This window comes from Hippocampus bargibanti, linkage group LG12, assembly GCF_051943395.1.
Source record: "Hippocampus bargibanti isolate YZ-2025 linkage group LG12, ASM5194339v1, whole genome shotgun sequence".
Taxonomy (NCBI): domain Eukaryota; kingdom Metazoa; phylum Chordata; class Actinopteri; order Syngnathiformes; family Syngnathidae; genus Hippocampus; species Hippocampus bargibanti.
In genome coordinates this window covers 11,312,235-11,338,405 of record NC_142745.1, presented here as the reverse complement: position 1 = coordinate 11,338,405, position 26,171 = coordinate 11,312,235, and the positions used below count along the sequence as shown (strand labels likewise).

The following is a 26,171-nucleotide window of genomic DNA, read 5'->3' as shown; positions in this document are numbered from 1 at the left end:
AAACAAAAGTCACACAAAAGGAACATAGGTCTGTGCTCTATTAGGTTTTGGTCAAGTGAATAATAAGAAAAAAATCATCAGATTTTTGATCACTGCGTAGCCTGCTACTTGAGCAAGGGTGTCTATTAAACCGGCGTTATCATCCCTGCAACGTAGCACTGAAATGTTAATTTAAATGTGATTATGTATATTCATGAATGTGTATAAAATTAAAAATTACATTAACATTAACTCGTACAAAGACAGGTCACTTGTAATCGAGTACATTTCTGACAAGACAACCATTCACGTCAAATGTATTCACTTTTCAAAAAACAAACACTTTTATCCCCCGAAAAAAAAATCAAAATCCAACATATTCGGTGGACATTAATACAAATACTGTGCAATTAGATTGATAGACTTTTATTGGAGCTTCAAATACAATTAAAAAACAAAGAGAGAAACGCGTCACAATCCGTATGAGCGATAGTGGTGCACTGGCGGCCCCTGCTGTCCAAAGACGAAAATAACACTCCTAAGAAAACAATCTGGAGGTTATTAAGGGGGGGGAGTGCAGGTGGATAATTCATTTTATTTCAAGTAACGACATCTCAAGAGTCAATATTTTTAGTTAATAAGAAAAAAAAACAGTGAAATATTTACAGGAAAGGAAACGGGAAGAAAAGCGCGGTTCAAGTTGCCTGTACACAATACGGTCAGCATGAAATGATTGCATCAGTGTATGGGCTCTTCAGTAGAGTGGGTCGTGGGTTTCTTGGTGGAGTTTTGGACCACCCATTGATGAGAGAGTACCCCTTGTATGGGTAGTCTGTGCGCTGGGTTGTGCTTCAGCAGGAGAGAAATGAAATCTTTGGCCAGTGCGCTGACGCTCGACTGCGACGGGTACGAGTATTCCACCTGTACCAGGAAAAGAGATGATAAAAGATGGTTTAATGGGGACCAGAACCCTCTGCGATAGGTGAAAATCCCTCAACTGAGGTGATGCGGACAGATTGGACATCATGGTCTGTTTTTTATTATTATATTTTCAGAATCAGAATCATCTTTATTGCCAAGTATGTAGAACACACAAGGAATTTGTTTACGGTAGAACACGCTGCACAAGTATCATCATAAAAAAAATTGCAAAGAGGCATTAGACAGTTCTACAGTCAAACCTCGGTTTTCGAACGTCCCAGTTCTCATTCAATTTTGTCTTTTTTTATGCCCCGTCTACAACCGAAATTCGGTTCTCAACCAAACTGAGCGCACCGCGATGCACCACTCCATGCAAATCGGACTGTTAGCCTCATGTAGCATTACATTCTGAGCAGACGTCTGTGTAAGCTCTCAGTCGTACAGGAGTGGTCCATCCAAGAGGCCCCTCCCAACCTGAGAGTAGGGACCTATCATAGCTGTGTCCGGCGCCACCATGTCTGGACATTAGGGATATATAAATGGGGCCGATACGACCAGTCAGACTTTAGTTCGCTGACGAAGCCTCTTGGATAGGAGGCGAAACGTCCGAAACCTTCACTTTTGTACAGATGACGGCTGAAGAAACCTTCTCATCGATTCTGAGCAGACGTTTTAGTATTGTTGAATAAAGATAAACAAAGCAGTCGTGTTTGGTGAGACGCTTCCTCGTGTAGTGCCCATTGTTAGCAGACAGATTAGTATTGTTCAATAAAGATTAAAAAAAGCAGTTGTCTCCCGGACCTAGAACTGATTAATTTTTTTTACATTGATTATAATGGAAAGTCCTGTTTCGGTTTTTGAACAAATCGGTTTTCGAACAGGTTTCTGGAACGAATTATGGTCGAAAACCGAGGTATCACTGTATTTGGGTTACTGTTTAAAGAGTTAATGGCTTGGGGGAAGAAGCTGTTTAAATGTCTGCTGGATTTGGTGCGCAGGGATCGGTAGCGCCTGCCTGAGGGGAGTAGCTGGAAAAGGTAGTGGACAGGGTGCGGAGGGTCCAGTAGGATTTTCCACACCCTAGTTTGGATTCTTGCAGTGTGCAAGTCCTCGAGAATGGGTAGGACGGTGCCAATGATTTTTTTTTCCGCCGTCCTAACTGTCCGTTTTGAACATATACATTTTCATTCAGCTCATAATTGATATATTGTTCTAAGGACGATCCCTTGAAAATATTGCCTGATAGTGAACCATGTTAAAACCACTGCTATTTTGACAATTTGTCTTTTTTAGATGAACTGTTTTAGATGGTAACCCAAATTGCGAAAAAAAAAAAAAAAAAAAAGACATTTGTAACTTGACGGTTCACAGCATTTTATTCATGGATGGATATACTTTGGCATTAGTGTAGGTTAGTGCTTTTCAACACATTAACGTTACAACATAATGTTGAAAAACCAAGTCAACTTAACTCATTTACTCCCAGACGATGTGCAAAAATGTGTCCATTCCAGTGCCAGGGTTTTTGTCATTTTCACTTAAATTGCAGTACCCACAAAATATTGAGTTTGAGGACTACATAAACATTCAATACGGCGTTAGAACCCTTAGAACTCTCTTATTTCATCAGAAAAAAAGTTAATTCCTAAATTATATGGGTCTGGAGTTATCTGAGCTTCAAATGGGGACGGCTGAACAAAAAGACAATATAGTAAAGTCTCGTTATATCGATATTCTCGGGAGTCGGAAAAAATATCGATATAACCGAACAATCGATATATCCGATCCTGCGGCATGTAAATTTTCTCCTTGCGTTCATAGAAATAGTATCATAATAAGCACTACTATCGATATAACCAATATCGTTATAACCAATATCGATATAACGAGACTTTACTGTAATACATATTGATTTATATAGCGCTTTAACATCAGCTGAAGCTGGAACAAAGCGCCAACATGGACAAAAGGCAAACGCTGTCCCCTCGTGGAAGGGATAAAATATTGCCAGTGGCCTGACCAGCGTTTTATCGGAACCCCCGCAAGAAAAACCAAAACCCGGACAAATTCGGGAATGCCGCTCCTATCATACTTTGCAATTCCTGAATAAATTTGTGAATGGCAGCGTATAAGTTAAGTCGTTTTAACAATAACATGTTCTATGCAACCCCACAAGGAATGTTTCCATTTTGAAATGGCCATTGGGAATATTGCTCTTCCAAACATCGGAATCGCCTCAATAAATATCAACTGACACAGAGTAGACTTACCCTGGATATCCTACGATAAGTGTCCGCGTGAGACTTGGTTTCAAATGGTGGTTTCCCAAGCAGGAATTCGTAGCAAAGCACACCCAGACTCCACAGGTCCACCTTCTCGTCATGGGTCTTTCCTTCGATCATTTCCGGGGGCAAATAATCCAGTGTTCCACATAAAGTCGACCTCCTGCAAAAGCAAGAGCAGGAGGTGTGCGTGCGGGTTTGAGGAGGGAGGGGCAGTCATATGGCACCTTTACTCATTCACTGCCTGACGTGGAAAAATGTGTCCACTCCAGTGCCAGGGTTTTTTGTCATTGTCACTCGAATTCCAAGACTCATAGAATATTGAGTTTCAGGACTACATAAACTTTCAATGCAGCGTAAGAAGCCTTAGTCTCTCTTCTTTCATCAGAAAAAAAGAATTAATTCATAAACGACATGGGTCTGGAGTTATATGAGCTTGAAATGAGGGCGGCTGTCCAAACTACAATGCAAATGTTGGTTTATATAGTGCTGAAGCTGGAACAAAGCGCTATGGGGAAATTAAACCATTCGAGTCATGAACAATGGTTCATACGAACATTTTTGTAGTAACATTTGTAGTATTTTCTCCAGTTGTACATGTATATATCTTTATAGAGCATATATTTTATTTAATGTTTATTTTTTAGTACAAACCAATATAGGTTACTTATACAAGCCTTAAACATACTTATATAAATCTTAAACATACTAATATAAACCTAAACATAACTACCTTACAAAATATAGCACTGAAGCAACTTACGAACAAATTCACCTTACGAACGAAACGTATCTCGTTCGTAAGTTGGGGAGTGTCTGTATATCTAAATTCAAAATTTGAAATCTGTCTCGAAACCATGATTCGAAACTCAAACTACAACTCCTAACCCATTTTTGAAACCCAATTTTCAAGTTTTAGTTTAAACAGGGTAAAATGCTATACAGACATTGGTTTATATAGTGCTTTAACAACAACGGAAGCTGGAATGAAGCGCTAACATGGAAAACAAGGGAAATGCTGTCACCTTGTGGAAGAGAAAAACATTGCCCGAGGCTTTGGCCAGTGCTTTATCAGCACCCAAGCAAAAAAACAAACAAACAAACCCCAAGCAATTAAAGAATAGCAAGCGCTCTGTCATATTTTCAATTACCGAATAAATTCGTGAATGGCAGTGAATGATTTAACTCGCATGCACACACACACATTAAAAGTAGTAGCACAAGAAGCACCTGGATGATGGCGTGTGAACAGACCAACCAAAGTCTGCAATCTTCAACTCCCCGTTGGCGCCCAGCAGGAGGTTCTCGGGCTTAATGTCTCTGTGGATCACCTTCCTTGAGTGGCAGTAGTCCAGAGCATCCGCTAGTTCCATGATGTACTAGTGTAGCACAGTGATCATAGGCAGTTTTACGAAGAGTATGCCAACTACACCCTCCAGAGACGCCCCCCTCTCCCCCCATCCAAAATGCAAATTACCGTGGCACTGCGGTCTTCAGAGAAAAAGCCACAGCGCTGCAGCTCCCCAAAGAGCTCGCCCTTGGGGGCGTACTCCAGAATGAGGTACACCCGGGAATCGTCGTGGAAATAGCCGTAAAGGCGCAAGATGTTGGGATGCCTGAAGAGAAGCATTTGGAGTAAGTGTAGAGACAAAGCCTCTTGGATAGGAGGCGAAACGTCCGAAACCTTCAAAATTGTACAGATGACGGCTGAAGAAACCTTCTCATCGATGGACCACTCCTGTACGACTGAGAGCTTACACAGACGTAAGTGTAGAGAACTATAATTTATCATGTGCGATACGTTTCAGATGCAAGGCTAAGATTGAAAGATGTGTTCAAAACAAATTATGGTGGTTGGAGGTGGTAGATTCATCATTTTTTTTAATAACGACTAGAACTATGATACTCTTTAAAACACGAACGAACTCATTCACTGCCATTCCCAAATTTATTCGGGAATTGAAAAGCATGACGTGGAGCGCCATTCCCAAATTTGTTTGGTTTTGGTTTTTCTTGCTGGGGTGCCGATAAAGCGCCAGCCCGACCTCTGCTGGTGTTTTTTTCCTTCCACAACGTGCACAATTTCCCCTTTTTTCCACGTTAGTGCTTCAGCTGTTGTTAAAGCGCTATATAAACCACCATGTACGTATTGTCTTCTATTGTATTTTGGACAGCCGCCCTCATTTCAAGCTCACATAACTCCAGACCCGCATAATTTAGGAATTAACTCTTTTTCCTCATGAAAGAAGAGAGTCGAAGGTTTGTTAAGCTGCATTGAATGTTTATATAGTCCTCAAACTCAATATTCCGTGGGTCCTGGAATTGGAGTGAAAATGACAAAAACCCTGGCATTGGAGTAGACACATTTTTGCACATCGTCTGGCAGTGAATCAGTTAATCGAAGAAAAAAACTGTGAAAGAACCTGTATGCACCATGCTGTTTACGCAGCATGGGCATAGCTTTTGAGATCATGCCATCCCAGAGTGAGCTTCAATAAGTTTCATGAAACACGCAAGATATTACATGCATCGTTTCCAAAATCCTGTGACTTTTATCGCACCAACACACAGTTCCATATGGCATGAAATACCATCACCGAGATACCAAAATAAGCCAGTCAATGCCAAGACTTGTGAAAACAACATGAGATTAAATAAATAGATTTAAAGGACAACCGACGTCTCCGGACAAGTTGTGTCCATAATTTGTAAAATGGCTTCAAATGACTACTACTTAGCGTATTTTACAAAGATTCCACCGCATATAGCTATATTTTACGTTTTAAGACTCCAACTCAAAAACAAGACTTCCTGAATATTCAGGAAGTCTTGTTTTTGAGTTGGTGACGAGTCCGTACGTGACGTCACTAAAGGACCCCCTTGACCGTTAAAAATAGACACATTGTAGCGGTCCTTCCATCACGATGTCAATGTATTTTTCTGTACTTGTTTGGTCTGGGGACCTCATGTTGCACCCAAAAGCCGCCAGAAGGCCAGAAGCGGGCGTCCAAGCGCCATATAAGGAATTTATCAGCCTGTGTAAACGGAAGTGGCCACAGGATGTCGCCATTTTGTGCCTCTTTTTTTGGGTGAGAGATTTTCCCCCAATGTTGCCTCAAAATGGCACAAATAAATTCTTTAATCGATTGCAAACATGTATGCTTTCCTTTTCAGAACTATGTGAATCATATTCATAACTGGATGTGTAAAAAGAAAGCAGCCATTGTTTTGATTCACTAGCAATGCAAGACGTCTTGGCGTGACGTCACGAACTGGGGACGGGACTTTCTGAAAATGCCCAATTCGCAGCTCAATTTTTTGCAGATTTGGGACACTTTAAGTCATTTTTATTGGTGTTTTGCATTTGACTAAAAATACCATATTGCGTGTTTTGGGTATTTTAGATGGTATAAAATGTTTTTCTGGTGTCAGTTAAAAAACAAAAAAGTGACGTCGGTTGTCCTTTAAATTCTGGAATAAGGCTGAATACAATATGGAAACAGTGAAGTACTGTATTTTCCTGTGTATAATGCGCACAGCAGTATAAGGCGCACCCCCATCGAATGGTGTATTTTCAAACCTTTTCCATATATAAAGCGCACCGGACTATATGGTGTACCTTCAATGAATGAAAAAAGTTTTCCAAATGCGATATAGAAATATATAAAAGTTTTCCAAATATACGGAACACCACACTATAAGGCGCTACAGTAGGGACTGGGGTTACAAACTACTTTTTCGGTGGCTGGTGACAGTCGTTGCGAGATCTGTTGTGGCTCAATAAGATTTTACATATAAGGCGCACCTGTGTGTAAGGCGCCGGGTCATCTTTGGATGAAAATCAAGGCTTTTTGGTGCGCCTTATACATCGGAATATACAGTAGTTTGACACTGTTGACACTTTGTTGAAACTTTTTGGATGTATTGTGTCCCTGATCAACTGCCAATTATGTATGGTTAAATTGTTAGTGTAGGAAGCTGTAAACTGAGGATGATTAACCTCACAGAGAGTATTGATCAGTCAAGGACTAAAACGCACCATTCTGTGACCCCCTGATCACAATTTTCAAAAAAAAAAAAAAAAAACCTAAAAATAAAACAGCAATTCAAATTATTATTCTTATTTTTTTTATTTTTTTTTACCTGAGATGAGACTGGATCTCCACCTCCCTCCTGAGTTGGTGCTCCACACCGGCCTTCTCCAACTGCTTTTTGAAGAGCACCTTCAGTGCCAGGATAAATTTGGTCTGGCGCTCTCTGGCTAGGTAGACGTTGCCAAATTTGCCCTTTCCCAGTGGCCGGCCGATTTCAAAGCTATCCAGACTCCATCTCTTCCTGTTCTTTGCCAGAGACAAACAAAAGTTAATTAGGCACAATCAATAAAAAATGGCATATTCATGCAGATGGACGCACTTTGATGATGGTGTGTCTGCAGAATCTTTTTTGGACAGTTTGTCTGATAAAAACAAAAGTATATATGTCAGCAATGGTATAGCATACCACCTAACATTTATATCAAATGACCGTACTCTGTGGTATCTCAGATTTTGCCGGTTGCGTTGCAGATAGTGCTGAAGCTGGTTTGGTGCACCCTACAGCAGGTTTTCTCATCCCCGGGTTCCCTTTGGGTTCATTTATCTTGGGCTGGCTTCGCTGGACAGCAAGTTTGGGCTGCAGATTTACATTTGCAGTCGTCGGTTTGAGATTCTGATCAGCGGGTTGAGCAGACTTCGTGGCACTGAGGTGTTGAGGTGCAGACTTATTGTGTTTTAATGGCTGCTGCATGCACCGCTGCGGGCCATTCGACATTGACAGAATACGTTGAGGTTGCTGGTGCGGGCCTACGAAATGTTTCGAAGCCATATGTGACTGGTGGGAGATGGGGATACGCATTGGGCCATCTTCAGCTTGCTGGAATGAAAGGAAAACACAATTAATTGTCAAAAAGACAAAATGTTGTGATATAATCAGTTTAATGCACATTAATTGCGCTTGTGTGAACCCACAATCAGTGTCATTTGCTTGTTTGTTTTAAGTTTTAATCAAGATGTTGTTTCCTGTCAACCCTGTTGGCTATCTATAAGAGTTCCCACACACTTCTTAACAGTTTAGGTAAGTCCTCAAACTTTCCTCAAGGACGTGCAAAACTACGCCTTGGCAACCTTTGCACCTATCATGCCAACAAGCAATCCAATCTCGTGAACATTGTCTTCCTACAAAAACTATGACGCTGCCGGCATAAACGATTATAAATAACACCAACGACATATCTATTTTTTCTTCTACTACTTAAGTACAGTGTGTGACACCTTTAGTGTCCCATAATATTATGTTAACTAACGTTGAGAACGTGTTAGCTTGGCAATGCAATTTACCTTCAGTTCGGGCTTCTGAACCTTCAGATCGTTTTGTAGTTTGACCCTGGTAGCGGTCTCCATAGTCTGACAGGGGGAAAACAAAAACATAAATCGTAATAATTTTGCGCGTTTGCAAAGTCGACATGTGAAAGAGCCAATTTGACGATACCCAAGTATGTATTGCCGTTGTGTTTGCGGCAAAAATAAACGAACTGTGTTTTTTTTTTGTCCCACTATGACTATATTTGGCGTCATAAACAATGAATGTCATGACAATACAGTATTATACAGAAAGCCAAACTTACCAAAGTGTAGGAAATTACACAGCGACCCTGAGGAACCACTCCAGAGGGGAGAAAAATATCGATTGCACGCAATGTTAACCTTGCTAATTCTACAATTATTTCACTGTAGCGGATAGCAGAAATCAAGTAATTCAAGACTGACTGTATGTTCGGCGTCTTGAAAATTCAACGCTATTAACGCTCGTCTATTGAGAGAGGGTTAAAATAACAATGTGGCGTCCGATGGCTACAATCATAGCATCGACCGATTCGTTCGTTTAATTTCAAAAATCCCTCGCGTCCGAACCTTTAAGATTATAACGCGTTTCTATTGGCTGAGAAAGTGCACTGCTCGCTTCCCCATTGGCTGACAATAGTTGGAAATGTGACGTAACCGGAGATGAGTCCAGAAAGATGAACATGTTACTTGTGTAGTGTGGAAAAAATAATGCCAAGTTGTGTAGTGTGGAAAAAAATAATGCCATAAAATCAATATTATGTAAAATTCATCACGATTTTAAGATATACGTTTGCACATTGTGGTGATACGGTAAAAACGGTTACGCGTAAAGTAACACCACGCGAGATTTGAGTGCTAGATGGTGTGTGATTGGTGGACAATAAAGATGAGATATGTGTGTTGTTGAAATGTCGCGTATGGATAATAATAACAACTCAATGAGCTCGTAAAATAAACCTTAGAACGGTCGTGGTGTTTCGGAATGGTATAGTTTATGTTGTTGAACAGAAAAGGAAAGTGATCCACGGGATGTATATTAATCTCGCGATCAAACGAACTACTCGTTGTTTCCGGGTGGTCGGCAGCCACCCGCGCATGCGCGACACCGACATTACGCGGGCGTTGCAGCAAGTAATGGTTGATTCGAAAGAAATAATATAATTCCTTGACTCTCATATAAAACACCGATTATCGCCGTTACTGGTCTCTAAGCATATTTTGGAGGCGAGGTGTATTAAGAAGTTTGCAGGTGTGCAAAGAGGCTCGTGGAAGCCCTGACAGGATACACAGAAGACAGAGTGAGAGTGCGAGGCCGCCATGAAGCTGACGGACAATGTGTTGCGGAGCTTCAGGGTGGCGAAGGTTTTCCGGGAGAACACGGACAAGATCAACTGCTTCGACTTCAGCTCCAACGGGGAATCGATCATCTCTAGCAGTGACGACGATTCGCTCGTATTGTACGACTGCCAAGAAGGGAAGTAAGTCAGACGGAGTCGCCCGATCGCATTCTCGCCGTTTTATTAGCTCAAATGCTAAAGCTAGTTAGCATGTCACGGCCTGTGATAATTGTGTGAAGAACCACTTGCGAGTTTAGCAAAGGTAAATAAAAACAAGGTTGATCAATAAATGCAGTTATCGTGTTACCTTTATAGCACGATGAGAAACGTGTGCCTAGCAATTCTGAGGTTCGGGTTTCGAATCCCCCGATTTTTGACAGAGCAGGCTGGGATTGAAGGCTCTTGTGGGAAAATGCTTGTTTATCGATATGTGCCCTGCATATGTCTGTCGATCATTCCAGGGTGTAATTTATTTCATATGCTGTACAAGACTGTATGCAACTGTGATTGATTTTAAAGTGCTTTATGAATTGCATCCAATTGAAGATCCAACTTCTTTCAACTGTCAGAAACTGTTGAAAACGACACTAGATGAATGACTGGACAATGTAACGACAGTTCTCATTGTTTTCTCTCTAAAATGCGTTACCAGACCCAAAAGGACTCTCTACAGTAAAAAGTATGGAGTGGATTTGATCCGGTACACCCACGCAGCCAACACGGTGGTCTACAGTTCCAACAAAATCGATGGTATGTTGATGCAAGTTTCTTTTTTTTTTTTATTATTATTGGAAGCCAATTGTGTGATCAATTGTTTTTTTTTGTTTCACTTTGTAAAAGTGTCACTGTCATCTCATGGTGGAAATATGGTATTGTAGCAGTTGAGGAAGGAGAACACACGATTGACTGGAGTATGTCTTTATTCCAACAAGTGGATCTAACTCAAACATAGAAAATGCAATGAAATATATGTCACATAAACCCGCCCCCTCCTGTGCATCTGCTGGGTGAGATGCCTGGTCCTAGTACCCGCCCTAATAACTTAAACAATTGGCCCTTCCATCCATGGGTAGGCGATGTATTATGTATATTTTTACAGCTATTTGATATTTACCACATGTGTACAATGAATTGTTGCTGTTGTTTTATCTGAACATCTGTCTCTATTCATTAATTTATAAAATGGCAACAGCAAAGGCAATTTAAAGGTAATAGGAGTCTGTTCCCTGGTCATTTGTGTGTGGTTTGATAAGTTTTGGACAAACATTTTGAACTGGGAGAAACTCGATTGATTGTAGTTTCCCCACATAATATGAGCATCAATTCAAATACAATGTGTTTTGTCATACGTATCGGTTCAATTTTTGGGCTAGAATCTGTGTGCGCGTGTTTGTATGTGTCTGCAGGATGCTGACCACACGACTGCTCGCTCTGGCCTGAGGTAGTTGTTTGTACAGTTTTTGGGTCTATGATTGTTCCCACACTGGAGCTAACTGTACAAATGACTGCCTTGCCCATATCCGAGCACACTCACCTCCATCTGAGCGAGGCCTGATTCTGTTCATTAAATGTGTCAAATTGGATGTAACTAATCTGGTGTAACTAATCTCATCAATGGCTTTTTTTCCATTTTATCCTATCCAAAGATACAATCAGATACTTGTCCCTTCACGACAATAAATACATCCGCTATTTCCCTGGGCACAGTAAAAGGTGAGTTCTGGTAGTGCTGTCTTCCCATCAGTTGGGTCACGTTGATTTTATTCACTTAACTGTTGTGTTCAGAGTGACTTCCCTGTCCATGTCTCCCGTGGACGACACCTTCATTTCCGGCTCTTTGGATAAAACCATCAGACTGTGGGATCTACGCTCACCTAACTGCCAGGTAAGCCAGGCGTCCGATAAAAAAACAATACAATAAAATTTATTCCTCACAGTTTGCTGTACGATGATTAATAGAATACAATACATAACTCCCAATCATTTTTTTGTGGGAGTAGTGAGGACATGATTTTACGGACGACTTAGAGATAACAGCTCTTCCGTACTCGCTTGCAGCGAATGTAGCATGAAGCCAGTCAAGCTAGCCACCACTTCAGGAATGCATCTGGCCTGCGCTCTTGCTCCATTTACGCAATTTGACAACCGTTGTTGTTCATCCTGTCTACTTGATATCTAATTTTAAGCAGATTCTTTACTTACAGAAGTAGTCGCCGAAACATGTCAGGTATTTGAACACCTACACTGTCTAAGTGAAGAATCTGCTTAAAATTAAATTAATTTTGACAACCGTTAGCGCAACTTTGGAACTCCATTGGGCCAACACTGGCGGAAGTCCATTGCGATTAGCGCATATTGCTACATGATCTGCGCCACATATGACATACAGTGATACCTCAAATCACGAACTTAATTGGTTCCCAGTAAGTGTGTAAGGCGAAAAGTTCATCTGCCGAACATTTATTTCCCATAAGAAACCATTAAAAATTAGAATAATCCGTTCCCAGGTCCCCATAAAACGTTATTTTCTACTAAATATGCCTTAAAACTACACAAAATATACCTTACCTTATTTTATGTATAATAAATGTGCTATTGGATTGTAATTAAAGAAATAAACTGTACGGTATAATAAAGTCGTTTTATTTACCTTTGGATTGGATTGGATTTGCCTTTATTAGTCTCGCAGTGGAGAAATTTACATTTCACAGCAGCAAAGTTATGAAAGGAATGAAAGTAGAAAAACATGATGACATGATTTGATGGTGTTTGATGTGGTTGCCTCTTGATGATATCCGAGTGAAGTTGCCGTGCTTTCTCGACGATAATACCCTCACTCACTGTCCCATGCTAGCTGCTTTTTGTTAATCCAAATCAACAGTGGTGTGTGTGTGGTGGGGTCTTTTTCGGTCTCATAATAGCAATAGTAATCCACTCGATAACAAACCACATCTGCACTCAAGGAAAGTGGGTGTGGAAAACTAGTCCGCCAGCCACCGTGGAGCTGTGTGGTTTGATTCGTCCGCCGAAAAGTAGTTTGTTAGCCAAGACTATGCTCGCAAATTTAATGTTTGTGAGCTAAAGCGCTCGTAAGACGAGGTATCACTGTACTTCTGTTACAATAGCTAAAGAAACACATTTAGTTAAACGGCAATTGAAACTGTTTGTTTTCCTTAAGACGTTTTTACTTTCGTCATCGGCCAGCTTGCCTTACCGATATCGAGTTATAATCACCTTGCGTTTATTTCGGTGCGTTCCAAAGTCATTGTCGAAGACTATCTTGGTATACAACCTGTGAGAAAATCGGTGTTCGCCCCTCTACCCCCTTTTAAAGTACTATGTCGTCCACCGGTTGTCGCGCACAGGGTCTCATGCACCTCCAGGGGAAGCCAGTGTGCTCGTTTGATCCGGAGGGTCTCATTTTCGCGGCGGGCATCAATTCAGAAATGGTCAAGCTTTATGATCTGCGGTCATTTGACAAGGTGAGCGCCCGACGATTCAATGTGTTAGTGACATTGAGCGAGTTTCACATGAAATCCTACCCGTCGGTCTGCAGGGTCCCTTCGCGACCTTCAAGCTGCAGTACGACAGGACGTGCGAGTGGACCGGACTCAAGTTCAGCAACGATGGCAAACTCATCCTCCTTTCCACCAACGGCGGTGCCCTCCGCATCTTAGATGCTTTTAAAGGGGCCGTGCTGCATTCCTTCGGGGTGAGAAGCACACAGCATTGTATTCATTCAGCGCGAAAGTCAATAGAACGGGGCATGAAAACAAGCTGTCAGAGAGCTCTTGGTGGCACAAATTGAATTAGTTTGTTATTGTTTCTACTTGACAGTTGAACTGTAATATACTGAGTGTTGCAAACTGCTTTCAATATCTTAAGGTCCAAGGAGCGCCATTCCCGAATTTGTTCGGGTTTTGTTTTTTCATGCTCGGGTGCCGATAAAGCGCTGGCCATGGCCTCTGGCAGTGTTTTTTTTTTTTTTTTTTTTCCACAAAGGGGCATTATTTTTAGAATGGAATTCAGGGTCAGTTAAGATGAATTGGAGCTGGGCGATCAGCACTACTAAGTGTTGTTTCTGTTTTTGCAGGGATACAACAATAATAAAGGTGTCACACTAGAGGCCTCATTCACACCTGACTCGCAGTTTGTTGTCATTGGTAAGTTACAGTCCTGTGTAGCCCCTTTCACGCAGAAATCATATATTATACATGTTAAAATAATTTATAAAAGAAAAAAATACCGGGCGGCCCGGTAGTCGAGTGGTTAGCACACCGGCTTCACAGTGCAGAGGTCGCCGGTTCGCGTCCCGGTCCGGCCTCCCTGTGTGGAGTTTGCATGTTCTCCCCGGACCCGCGTGGGTTTTCTCCGGGTCCTCCGGTTTCCTCCCACACTCCAAAAACATGCATGGCAGGCAGATTGACCATTCCAAATTGTCCCTAGGTGTGAGTGTGAGAGTGACTGTTGTATGTCTTTGTGTGCCCTGCGATTGGCTGGCAACCAATTCAGGGTGTCCCCCGCCTCGTGCCCGAAGACAGCTGAGATAGGCTCCAGCAACCCCCGCGACCCTAATGAGGAATAAGCGGTACGGAAAATGAGATGAGATGAGAAAAAAATAAAACCCCGTAAAGGTCATGTATGATAATATTTGAAATCATTATAAAACGCTTTGAAAAGATTCTAGTCTAGACAAATTGCAGTCAATAGCACATACTCCCCACAAATCCCGAAAACTTGTTGTTCTGTAGTTTATTGGCAAACCAGCCATTCATGATTTACCCACTCAGCGTTGCAGATGAGTCATTTGCTGATCTAGTTCACGTTTGGTTTCTGGCTGGGCTCAAATTTACACTTGTTTGTGTCTCAGGGTCCGAGGATGGCAAGATTCACGTGTGGAACGCCGAGAGCGGCATGAAGGTGGCCGTGCTGGACGGCAAGCACACAGGGCCTATCACATGCCTCCAGTTCAACCCCAAATTCATGACATTCGCCAGCGCCTGCTCTAACATGGTGAGCAAATGCCGCGCCATCACATGCTCACGCTCTCTGTGGAATGCAGAAACAACACTGGTTTTATTTGTTTCCGGCAGACTGGAGGCAAAGTGATGAAGCGTGACATTCAGTTCAGCTTTAGGGCATATCAGACGACACTTTTTTTCAATGCTCGTAAAATAGAAATGCACACAAGTGGCTTTAAATTATATACGTTGTCTTTTCAGGCGTTCTGGCTTCCCACCATAGACGACTGAAGTGCGAAATGGCGCCAGGAGGGGGCGGTATCCCTTTTTCTGTGATCCAATTGTAAATATGTCGTGTGTTGTTAGTACAGTATGTGTCCATTTTTTATATATATTTGTATATATTTTTATTTTATATTAAAAATTTCAATGAAATCGTTTGGGTGTTTGTCCATATTTTTTAAAAATTATCCCAGAGTTTCATACTTGAAGAATGTTATTTCATAAAAATAGTGAATTATTTTATAGTCTGACCCTTTGGGCTTCATAAATGATCGGTTCAACTTTTACAGTCAGACATACCTAAAAGTTGAGCTCTAAGTACCAATGATGCCCAAAAAATGTGTGTGGTGTGTGTGTGTGTGGACACATTTTCACACACCCATCTATTCATCAAAACATTTTGCGATCCGCATACCCTCACAAGTGTTGCCAGGGGTGATGGAGCCTATCCCAGGTGTCTTCAGGAAGTCAACGGGGGACACCATGAAGCGTTACCAGCCAGTCACAGAGACTACCAAACACACCTTGGGACAATTTTGAGTGCCCAGTTAACCTACATTGCATGTTTTTGGAATGTAGAAGGAAACAGGAGTAGCTGGGAAAAAAAACAAAAGCATCGGGAGAACATGCCAACTCCACACAGGAAGGCCCATGTCCAAAATGAAACTCCGGACCTTGACACTGAGGTGGATGTGCTAACCAGTCAATCACCAGTAGATATACATCAGTGTGACCATTAGGCTCAATCTTGGATTGGATTGGATTAGTCTCGCAGTGGAGAAATTTACATTTCACAGCAGCAAAGTTATGAAAGTAGAAAAACAAAATACATGAGCTGCTGGAAAGGCAGCCACTCTTGCGGCACCGTCTTGAGGTCAAAAGAACAAAAAATACAAAGACACAGAGTCATTCATTCTTAAGTATTTTCTGTACCCTCATTGTTACACAAAGCAGCTCCACATGAAAGAGGAGAGGGTCAAAGCGTCTCTTCACTAGTGGATCAAGGACATCATGGTGGAATGTGCACGTCGACTACAAGCTAAATGTTGAAAGCAAACACGCAGCTGTAGCATCCATTGACGAAGAGATTGTCTCACATCTCCTGTCCCACATAAATACGCTTCAATTCCAAACCGTGACAGTTCCACATACGCATCGGCGCTCTGCGCAGACGCTCCTTCTTATCGCGGGCTCCTCAAGCGTTGCATTCATCCAGCTCCAAACTGTCCAACAGCACCGACCTTTCCTCTGAACAAAGCGGGGCTGTGAAGATGCTGCCCAATACAGGCGCAAAAAAGCACAATGGCCCCTTTGGTGTCCAGCGATGACAGTCGAATGGCACCGACATTCCTCCCATTCAAAAACAGTACTGGCATATTCATGCTGCCGAAAATGTGCAACCGCTCAGCTCAGTGTCCTCCTTGATGAATGTCGTGGTAAAAAAAACGCTGAAAAACAATCCGTATCCATTCCACACGACGCACAACAACACAAAGCGACAAAAGAAAAACAAGACAAAAACAACAAAAAAAGCAAGGCTCAAGAGAGCACTTGCTGACGGCTGCCTACTCAGGCGCCATCGTGGACTCCTTAATCTTAATGCCTTTCTCATTCTTTTTTTGTTTTAAAATGCTTGCTCGTGATGATCCTGCACTTCTCCAAATCTAATGAATTTCGTGTTGGCAGACAATAAAGGAAACAAACATTGACACAAGCAGGCTATTGTTGCTGACACATGACTTGTAGTGTCTCTTCAACATTCTCCCTTTCATCTAGAATTTGGGGTCACTTCAAAATAATAAATATAGCTATAGCTATATAGCTATCTAGCTATATATAGCATAGATATATATAGCTAGATAGCTATCTACACTAGCTATCTACACTATATAGCTAACTAGCTGACTTCCACAATAAGGTGATGGCTTAGCGATGGTTCTTTTCTTCTTTTGAAGTTACCCCAAGCTAGCTAGATAGATAGTTATTTGGATTGGATTGGATTGGATATGCCTTTATTAGTCTCACAGTGGAGAAATTTACATTTCACAGCAGCAAAGTGATGAAAGGAATGAAAGTAGAAAAACAAAATACATGAGCTGCTGGAAAGGCAGCCACTCTCGCGGCGCCGTCTTGAAGTCAAAAGAACAAAAAAAAAAAACTAAATAACAATATTTACGCTATATATAGCTATGCTATCTAGCTAGTTACATTTTCTAGCTAGCCAGCTACATTATCTATGTAGCTACATTGTCTGTCTATCGATCAAATTTTATTTTTGCATGTGTGTACACAATATTTGTCATGGAAAAGCTTGTCTAAACAGGATTGTGACAGCATATGTACGTCAAGCCCCTTCACTTGTGGTATTGGGTGAATGTTTTTTTTTTTTTTATGGTCGGCTCCAAGACTGGACCATCAGTGGGTGCTAAATTTGGTAGTCGGTGTGGGCGATCATGTTCCCTATCTGCGTGCACATGATACTGTCCCGGTCACTTGAGCGATGCCCTATCTCACACACTCATAAGGTCTGTGATGCCCCTGACAGCTCCACACAACTGTATCTAGACATTTTCATCTTGAACGAGTAAATCGTAGACATAGGATTAGTTTGTTTTTGGCAGTTTCTTTTTCTTTTTGCGTTCTCGTGACTCAAAGTGACATTTTAGTGGGGCCTCTCAGGAGGACGACCCTGCTACTCTCTTGCTGTCGCTTGAGCCGCCATGTTTCTAGCCCTTGTGGTGACGCCAGAGCTGAGGGAGTTTCTGGTTCAAGCGAGAGGAGGAGCGGTGCGCCTCATTAAGGTGCGCATACAAGACGGTGAGTGACCCTACAACATAGGACTGTGATGACAGGATAAAATTTTGTGTTGGTTAATTATTTCACTGGCTTTGCTTCTTTGTGATTGGCTCTCTATTGTTGTCAGTGACATACCTAAAAGTTGAACTCTTGGAAGTTTTTCAGTCAGTAGTTTTTACATGAATGTTAGATCTACCATTTGACACAAATTGTTTTTTTTTTTTTTCATATTAACCGATAATAGAATGGAGACAGCTGGGATAGGCTACAGCATGCCCGCGACCCCGAGAGGGTAAACGAATTACAAAATGGATGGATGGATCGATGTAATAATAATAATACATTTCATTTATAATCGCCTTTCAAAACTCTCAAGGTCCCTTTACAGTTACAGGATTTTTTTTTTTCTGCGGGTAAGCAGCGGCAGCCACACGCGCCAGCGTTCACTCAACCCAGAAGTCACTCAAATGGAATAGTAAGACAAATAGATAGCAAGCCAATAGATAGCTAATAGCTAGCCATCTAGATAGCTAGCTAGCCAGCCAGATAGCTATTGTACGATATTACAGAAAAGACAGAATTGACTTAGCACAGTATTTCTTACTAATGTCTACATAAACAAAAGTCAAAAGAACAAAAAACAAACTAAATAACAAATAATGTGAAACTCCTGACCTGAAGGGACTGAGCCAAAATGTAAACATTTCTATGTTTTTCTCTGATATTTAAAACATTTCATGTTGCTAGTCTACTACAGATTCAGATAATATGCATGTAATAGCAAACAAAAGGAATATATAGAATGAAACGAAAGCATTATTCCCATGGTGCCTTGAGTACAACGGTGTGCTAATCATCGTAATTATTTCAAAACGGATAGTTTTCTTTGGAAAAAAAAAACGGGAAAAGACAAAGGTCTGATCTGACAGTTCTAAGAAAATAAACACATACATAAAAAGATTTAGAGGAAAGAAATAAAGGAAAAGGGATTTGTAACTGCTAAAGTGTCAAGTGAGAAAAAGGTCAGTGAGGCCAGTGTTTTCTAGGTATGTTCATGTGGTGTGTGCATCTGACTCTTGTCACACTACTTGTGACTCTTGTTTATTTGTACGAACGCATTTTATCATCTGTGACATCACTCCTGTGCTTCACCTTGTTTTTTTGGCAGAGTCATTTGAAACAGTTTCTGCCTGGTGGCACATATTGCTTTGACTACTTTTCATCACATTGTATCACTGACTCATTATTGACCCTTGTGCAATCTGAAGCAAGGATAGGAACACATGCGGCCCAGCTAAACTAATGATGATGCTGATATAAATACAGTAAAGTCTCGTTATATCGATATTCAAGGGAGTCCGAAAAAATATCGATATAACCGGGACTATCGATATATCCGACCCTGTTTGCATGTAATTTTCTCCGTGCGTGCATAGAAATAGTATCGATATAACCGGGACTATCGATATATCCGATATCGATATAACGAGACTTTACTGTACATAATATAAACCCTAAAATGTTGTTCGGTCGCTGTGTCTGAAATTCGAACATATGGTAACATACGCAAGCTCGCATTGCGAGTGCAAAACGTGTTGAGGTGAATTGGTAGCCTTTTTAAATCATGTTATGTACTGTAATTAGGTGTTATTAAAATGGAGAATTGATAAAATCCCCACGTGTTTGAAGTTGAATTGTTAACACACTGATTGCAAAAGTTTCAAGGAACAGTGAAGGAAGCGTTTTACTTCCTGTCTTTTGAATAAGAACATAGTCAAGTTTCACGATCAAAATTAAGCATAATTATCTTTATAAAATCAATATTTTGGACTGGATCTAACTCACTCTTTTTCCAAATGTGGTGGTCATTCAACAGAACTGCTGTATTCGCATAACAAAAGCATGGTTCAAGAAGGATAGTTGGTGGAAAATATGCAGAACAGGAATTTGTTACCCCTCAGAATAGAAACTGTTTGCAGGAGGCGAGTGAGCAAAGCCAAACAGTATCCTGCAAGGACATGAATTTAGCTTCATGAGCTATCTGGATGCTAGCTTCATGAATAGAAAATCACCAACGTACAACATTAAAAATGACATTAGCTCGATTAATGATTAACTATTGAGCAGATCAGTTTTTGGAAAGACAATGTCTGAAATCCCATGTTAGAAAGCTAAGGACTTAGCAGTATGAGCGTGATTGATTTGACAGACAGTCAAGGTAGAGACAAACAAACAGACATGGGCAGGGACAGAGATGGAGAGACAGAAGGAGGTATATTGAGACAGAACGTTTGACAGACAAGGAGAAAATGACACCGGTGGAGGGACTAGAGATAAGTGGACAGCTCAGAGACAGACAGACAGACAAGTAGAGAGAGATAGACATGGCCATCTTATCATGGCAAATGCTGAATTTACTACCTAACAGATACAGATAGATAGTTGAGAGAAATGGACCGCCACATTACACAAAAGATAAACAAATGAATGTACTGTATCATACACCCCTCAATGTGACATTAGCTTAATAAGCTATCGAGCAGCTATACAGTAGATATGACATAGCATATATGCTGCACTAAAAGCAAAGCAAAATCAGCATTTCCTGCTCGATAACAGCGAGCTAGCTATCTAGCTAAGTAGCTAGATAAATAAAAGGTTACTTTCAAGAAACGGAGAACATCATTCTGTAAATGTGTCTCGTAACGCAAGCTAATGTATATGTAATGTCCGCCTGGTGTAACTTTCAGAACAGCTGTTGCTGGGGGCCTACAGGGAACCAGAGCAGAGTTGGGACAAAGATTACGACCATTTCCTTCTACCTCTGCTGGACCGGCAGGAGCCCTGCTATGTGTTCTACCGCCTGGACTCCCACAATGCACTGGGCTTTGAGTGGCTCTTCTTATCCTGGTCACCTGATGAGTCTTCTGTATGTTACAGACCTTCAAACTTTCCTGATACTGGCAGGGATATTCAGAATGTACTCGGGTTGTACACATAAACTAATGTGCAGTACTGTACACAGAAAGTTGTAATGTTAGGGTCTACCATTTGATCTGCTGTTTAGCTAATCAAGCTTAAAAAATAACATTTGACTTCTTTTAGCAGAACCTGTCACATATTATGTGATAGTTAGCAATTTGAGCTCATTTGTCTTTTCCATAACCTGTTTGGATTGTGAGAGTAAAAGCCCGCAGTCACCTAATGTATCAACAGTTGTTCTCATGCTTTTTTTAATCGGACCATTTTTTGGGGCGGCGGGGTGGGTCTGTGTTTCTCTGCTGTTTGCAGGTCAAGGACAAGATGCTGTATGCTGCCACCCGTGCCACCGTCAAGAAGGAGTTTGGCGGTGGCCATGTGAAATATGAGATGTTTGGCACATTGCAGGTAAGAGTCTATTTTGTTGGGAGTATGCAGCAGCGTTCTGTGTTTCAAAGTGACTCTTTACACTTTTCCGCCCCTCCTCACAGGAGGACGTTTGCCTGTCGGGCTACCAGCGCCATGTGTTGTCGTACTCTGGCCCTGCACCGCTCACGCTAGCGGAGAAGGAGTTGCAGAGGATCAAGCTCACTGAGGTGAGATGACCAAAATCTATTTTGTGATGTTATCATCAATATTGTTTTGGTGATATCATTTGAACATTTTTACAGTACAGAATGTGTGACTTATACAATACATATTGATTTATATAGCGCATTAACAACAGGCGTTATACAGGAAATGAAGAAGTCACAAAGTTAGTAAAAAGTACCACGGAGTGAAACCAAGATCAAGTCGGAATCATGCTGAGTAGAATGCCAAAGAGTATAAGTGAGTTTTGAGACGGGTTTTAAAGATGGGGAGCGAGGGGGCTTGCCGAATGTTCAGTGGCAGGTCATTCCAGAGAGTGGGACCAGTAACAGAAAAGGGTTGATCCCCTCTGAGCCTCCAATTAGTTTTTGGCACATGTAATAATGTCTGGTCAGCAGACCTGAAGCGTCGGGAAGGTGTGTATGGGTGGATGAGCGAGGCCATTTAAAGATTTGAAGACAAATAATAAGATCTTGAAAAGTCAGTGGGAGGCAGTGGAGGGATGCCAGAGTAGGAGTTATATGCTCCCTGTTACGAGTACCAGTCAAGAGGCGAGCAGCAGCATTCTGGACCAGCTGGAGATGCTTCATGGAATTGCCTCAAGATAGGATGGGAAAACATTGAGTTCGGTATCAGTTTCAGACCAACGGGTGATTATGATTGAAAGGGACGGTTTCCTCATGCATGACAAACAGGTGAGATGTGTGCTTGCTGCCCCTTGCAGGTGACAGTAGAGAACAGCGTGGATAGTAAGCAGCAAACCCTTCAAGGCCTGTCGTTCCCGCTGCAGGAGACGGCCAGACAAGCCCTCCGGAAGCTTGCTCAGAAGCAGATCAATTACCTACAGCTGGTCAGTACCCCACCACAAACACTTTGAAAACAAAAATAATTCACTGAATGAACACTTCCACTTTTCCAGAGACTTGACGTGGAGCGAGAGACGATTGAACTGGTTCATTTCCACCACACGGAGATACGGGACTTGCCTTGCAGAGTTCCCAAAGACACGCCAAGATATCATTTCTTCCTCTACAAACACTCCTACGAAGGCGACTCCTTCGAATCCGTCGGTACGCCATTATTGAGTCTTATGCTTGTTGATGTGTCTCCATGTTTTACCGCCCCAACAACAGGTCTATATTTGGTCGCAGATGTCAGACGAGTTCAGCTGTCTAAAATAGGCCAGATGGACAAGACACACTTGCAGTAATTGGATTTCTGAGAAATAATTTTCTGCATGATCACAAGTGGCACTGTGACCAAATAGTGAGATCTGGGTTGACATCTTGTCTCTGGCATTCATCAAAGAGACCAAATCTTCTATACACGTACGTGAATGTGCATTTGCATAATTTATTTTAATTTTATCGATCCTCTATGTGGCAAGATGGACAAGACAAACTTGCGCTAATTGGATTTCTGAGAAATAATTTTTCTGCATGATCAAAGTGGCACTGTGACCAAATAGTGAGATCTGGGTTGACATATTGGCTCTGACATTCATCAAAGAGACCAAATTTTCTATACACTTGAATGTGCATTTGAATGGGTTTTTTTATTTTATCGATCCACTATGTGGCCTCAGATTCAACCCGCAACCGGTCCAGGGTGTACCTTGCTTCTTTAGCTCAAAGTCAGTGAATGAGTTAAACATCTGTCATTCTTTTTTTTAGTATTCATTTACTCCATGCCTGGATACAGCTGCAGCATCAAGGAGCGAATGCTCTACTCCAGCTGCAAGAGTCGACTCTTGGAGGAGGTGGAGAGAGATTACCAGCTGCAGGTTGCAAAAAAGGTGAAAAGCGCAGTTGGACACGGATAGAACATTGAATTGAATAGCTGTAAGAAAAAAAAGTCTTTTGAGGAGAACTGAGGTCATGTGTGCAGTGTAATTATTTTCTAGGAATTTGATGCTCAAAGAAACATAGCATGCTTTGTATTTTTGTGGAGGATTTTACAGATTCATAAAACTAGCGACACAAAATGCGGCGTGGCAAATACATTAAAATGTTTTGTTTTTCTCTATTTAGTTGGAAATCGATGATGGAAATGAGTTGACGGAGGCGTTTCTGTATGAAGAGTTTCATCCTAAACAGCACGCGCTCAAGCAGGCATTTGCCAAGCCACGCGGCCCCGCGGGCAAGAGGGGACACAAGCGCCTTATTAAAGGCCGGGGTGAGGCGGTTCAGGATGGCTAAAAGACTGACAAAATGTCTCGCTGAGGTGTTTCTTGAGTAATGTAATTGAGTAAAATAACCACAGATACATTGTCAGGCCCAAAACAAAAAGCTCAATGTCCAATTCTTTGTGGAAGACATTGGAGATATTGAGGCTGGTCTTGCTGTATGTATGGTTGTGAATTCTATTGGTGTGTTTCAAGGACAACCGACACCATTTATTTGCTTCTTAACTGACATCAGAAAAACGTTTTATAGCATCTAAAATAGCCAAAACACGCAGGCTGATATTTTTAGTCAAATGCAAAACACCAATAAAAATGACTTAAAATGTGCTAAAACTGCAACAAAATGAGCTGCGAATTGGGCATTTTCAGAAAGTCCCGCCGCCAGTTCGAGACGTCACGCCAAGACGTCTTGTCTTGCTCGAGAATCAAAACAATGGCTTCAGATTCGGAGAAGATGCTTTCTTGTTACTCATCCAGTTATGAATATGATTCAAATCGTTCTGATGAGGAAAGCATAAATGTTTGCAATTGATTAAAGGAGTCATCTCATATCAATTCGAGCCATCCACAACACCAATGTGGCATCCCAGAAAATGCAAAAGATGGTGCCCAAGCTCTGTTGGAAATGGGCTGATTTGTCTGCTGGGAATTTGTGTCATCGAGTAGCAAATAGTAGTCTTGGTGCAACACACAACGATTCACCATCGGGTTATTTATGTAGTTTTCCTGCTAATTTCGCTATCAACACAGTGTTTTCAGATGAAACAAAGTACCCAAAATGCATTGTGTGACGCTTTCTCGGTCAGGGGCGTTCCTTCAGCGACGTCACTTCTGGCATCGGCATCAACTCGAAAACAAGACTTAATGAATATTCAGTAAGAGTTTTAAAACGTAAAATATAGCTATATGCGGTGGAATCTTTGTAAACTGCGGTCAGTAGAAGTCATTTGAAGTCATTTTACAAATTATGGACGCAACTTGTCTGGAGGTGTCGGTTGTCCTTTAAAAATGTATGGAAAACAAACCCCTCAACACCCATCTAGTTACTTTTATTTTCATGCACATAAATGCAATGGGGTCAAATCCAGTCTTCCTGTGTGGAATTTGAGAGTTTTCCTCATGCGTTCGTAGATTTCTCCGGATACTCTGATATGTTCTTCCCACATTCCAAAAACATGCCTGGGAGGCTGATAGAACACTCGAGTAAAATTTCCCCAAGTGTGAGTGTAAACGTGAATGCTTTTTGTCTCTGTCTGCCCTGCAATTGGATGTCAACCAGTTCAGGGTGTCTCCTGCCTGCTGCCCGAAGACACCTGGGATAGGTTCCAGCATGCCCTGGGACCCTTGTGAGGGTAAGCGGATCAGGAAATGGATGAGATGGATGGACAAATGCCATGGGATTGTTTCACATTTTCAAAAAAAAAAGGTTAGCCAGGCGTGTGAAGACAATGTAGCATGGTGACACAAACAACAACCACCATCAAACTTGCTTCCAGACAAAATGAATCATTTCCAGAGCTGAATCCAATAGAGAACTAGCAAGAGGCAATTAGCAAAAATGCTGCTTCTGGGGGTCAAAGCATTAAATGCAGACAATTATGGAAGCATCACGATTCAATTCGATTTAATTCATTTCAACGCAACAGAGATATCATGCGGCTCTTAGAAATGCTAAATATTCAATCAGTGATACACAGAGAAAGAAAATATTCAGCAGGTTTGAGTTTATCTGGAAAATACGTTTTTAATAGCCTATAGTATTCATTTTTCAATTTTTCAAAACATGGGAGCCAAAGATGAATGTTATAAAGTGGCCAGCTTAGTCCCACTGATAAAAATCTCTAGACAGCGAGCGGGGGTGACATTTAAAGGACAACCGACGTCACTTTTTTGTTTTTTAACTGACATCAGAAAAACGTTTGATAGCATCTAAAATACCCAAAACACGCAGTATGATATTTTTAGTCAAATGCAAAACACCAATTAAAATGACTTAAAGTGTGTAAATAGTAATTCAATTTGAAACCAGAAGTGGCCAGTTTCAGAAGGTCCCGCCCCCATGTTCGTGACATCACGCCAGGACATCTTGCCTTGCTCTAGAATCAAAACAATGGCTTCAGATTCGGAGAAGATGCTTTCTTGTTACTCATCCAGTTATGAATATGATTCAAATAGTTCTGAAGAGGAAAGCATACATGTTTGCAGTCGATTAAAGAATTTATTCCGTGTCATTTTGAGGAGGGAAATGTAGCACCGAATGTGTGTCATCTGGGGGGGGGGGGAATGTAGCACCGAAAAGAGGCAGAAGAGGGCGACAAAGCTCAGTGGAAACGGGCTGATTAATTCCTTACAATTTTTGTCAGTGAATATCAAATAGATGCTCGCTGTCACACACAAGGATTCAACATTGCGTTATTTATGTGTTTTCCTTCTAATTTCGCCATCAACACGGATCAACACAAAGTTTTCAGACCAAA

General features: G+C 41.5%; 3 protein-coding genes across 3 annotated transcripts; 2 read left to right on the top strand and 1 right to left on the bottom strand.

Annotated features, from left to right (window-relative positions):
- Positions 1-403: 403 nt before the first annotated feature.
- Positions 404-9,084, bottom strand: aurka (aurora kinase A). Its single transcript, XM_089010191.1, has 9 exons — positions 8,845-9,084; positions 8,558-8,623; positions 7,712-8,093; positions 7,596-7,638; positions 7,326-7,517; positions 4,660-4,798; positions 4,413-4,561; positions 3,171-3,345; positions 404-900 (listed from the first exon to the last, which is right to left on the bottom strand). Exons 2-9 carry the CDS (start codon positions 8,618-8,620, stop codon positions 718-720), a joined length of 1,326 nt encoding a protein of 441 aa, XP_088866317.1. The 5' UTR covers positions 8,621-8,623; positions 8,845-9,084; the 3' UTR covers positions 404-717.
- Positions 9,085-9,636: 552 nt separating this feature from the next.
- wdr82 (WD repeat domain 82) lies at positions 9,637-15,282 on the top strand. Its single transcript, XM_089010367.1, has 9 exons — positions 9,637-10,041; positions 10,553-10,650; positions 11,547-11,613; positions 11,686-11,785; positions 13,266-13,382; positions 13,457-13,612; positions 13,994-14,063; positions 14,771-14,913; positions 15,123-15,282. Exons 1-9 carry the CDS (start codon positions 9,881-9,883, stop codon positions 15,150-15,152), a joined length of 942 nt encoding a protein of 313 aa, XP_088866493.1. The 5' UTR covers positions 9,637-9,880; the 3' UTR covers positions 15,153-15,282.
- A 2,369-nt stretch (positions 15,283-17,651) lies between these two features.
- twf2 (twinfilin actin binding protein 2) lies at positions 17,652-25,954 on the top strand. The gene is made up of 8 exons (XM_089010366.1): positions 17,652-17,960; positions 20,690-20,868; positions 21,231-21,326; positions 21,410-21,514; positions 22,234-22,359; positions 22,429-22,579; positions 23,183-23,304; positions 23,540-25,954. Exons 1-8 carry the CDS (start codon positions 17,864-17,866, stop codon positions 23,705-23,707), a joined length of 1,044 nt encoding a protein of 347 aa, XP_088866492.1. The 5' UTR covers positions 17,652-17,863; the 3' UTR covers positions 23,708-25,954.
- Positions 25,955-26,171: the final 217 nt, after the last annotated feature.

What these genes read in the sequence shown, in the direction of transcription:
- aurka (XM_089010191.1), bottom strand. Translation starts at nt 8,620, where the DNA reads ATGGAGACCGCTACCAGGGTCAAACTACAAAACGATCTGAAGGTTCAG. An exon ending in AAAATCTGAGATACCACAGA is followed by an intron (nt 7,639 to 7,711) that starts GTACGGTCATTT and finishes TGTTTTTATCAG; the next exon opens with ACAAACTGTCCAAAAAAGAT. An exon ending in CTTATCGTAGGATATCCAGG is followed by an intron (nt 901 to 3,170) that starts GTAAGTCTACTC and finishes TTCCTGGTACAG; the next exon opens with GTGGAATACTCGTACCCGTC.
- wdr82 (XM_089010367.1), top strand. Translation starts at nt 9,881, where the DNA reads ATGAAGCTGACGGACAATGTGTTGCGGAGCTTCAGGGTGGCGAAGGTT. An exon ending in CAGTTCCAACAAAATCGATG is followed by an intron (nt 10,651 to 11,546) that starts GTATGTTGATGC and finishes TCCTATCCAAAG; the next exon opens with ATACAATCAGATACTTGTCC. An exon ending in ATCTGCGGTCATTTGACAAG is followed by an intron (nt 13,383 to 13,456) that starts GTGAGCGCCCGA and finishes GTCGGTCTGCAG; the next exon opens with GGTCCCTTCGCGACCTTCAA.
- twf2 (XM_089010366.1), top strand. Translation starts at nt 17,864, where the DNA reads ATGTTTCTAGCCCTTGTGGTGACGCCAGAGCTGAGGGAGTTTCTGGTT. An exon ending in AGATCAATTACCTACAGCTG is followed by an intron (nt 22,360 to 22,428) that starts GTCAGTACCCCA and finishes CCACTTTTCCAG; the next exon opens with AGACTTGACGTGGAGCGAGA. An exon ending in AGCTGCAGGTTGCAAAAAAG is followed by an intron (nt 23,305 to 23,539) that starts GTGAAAAGCGCA and finishes TTCTCTATTTAG; the next exon opens with TTGGAAATCGATGATGGAAA.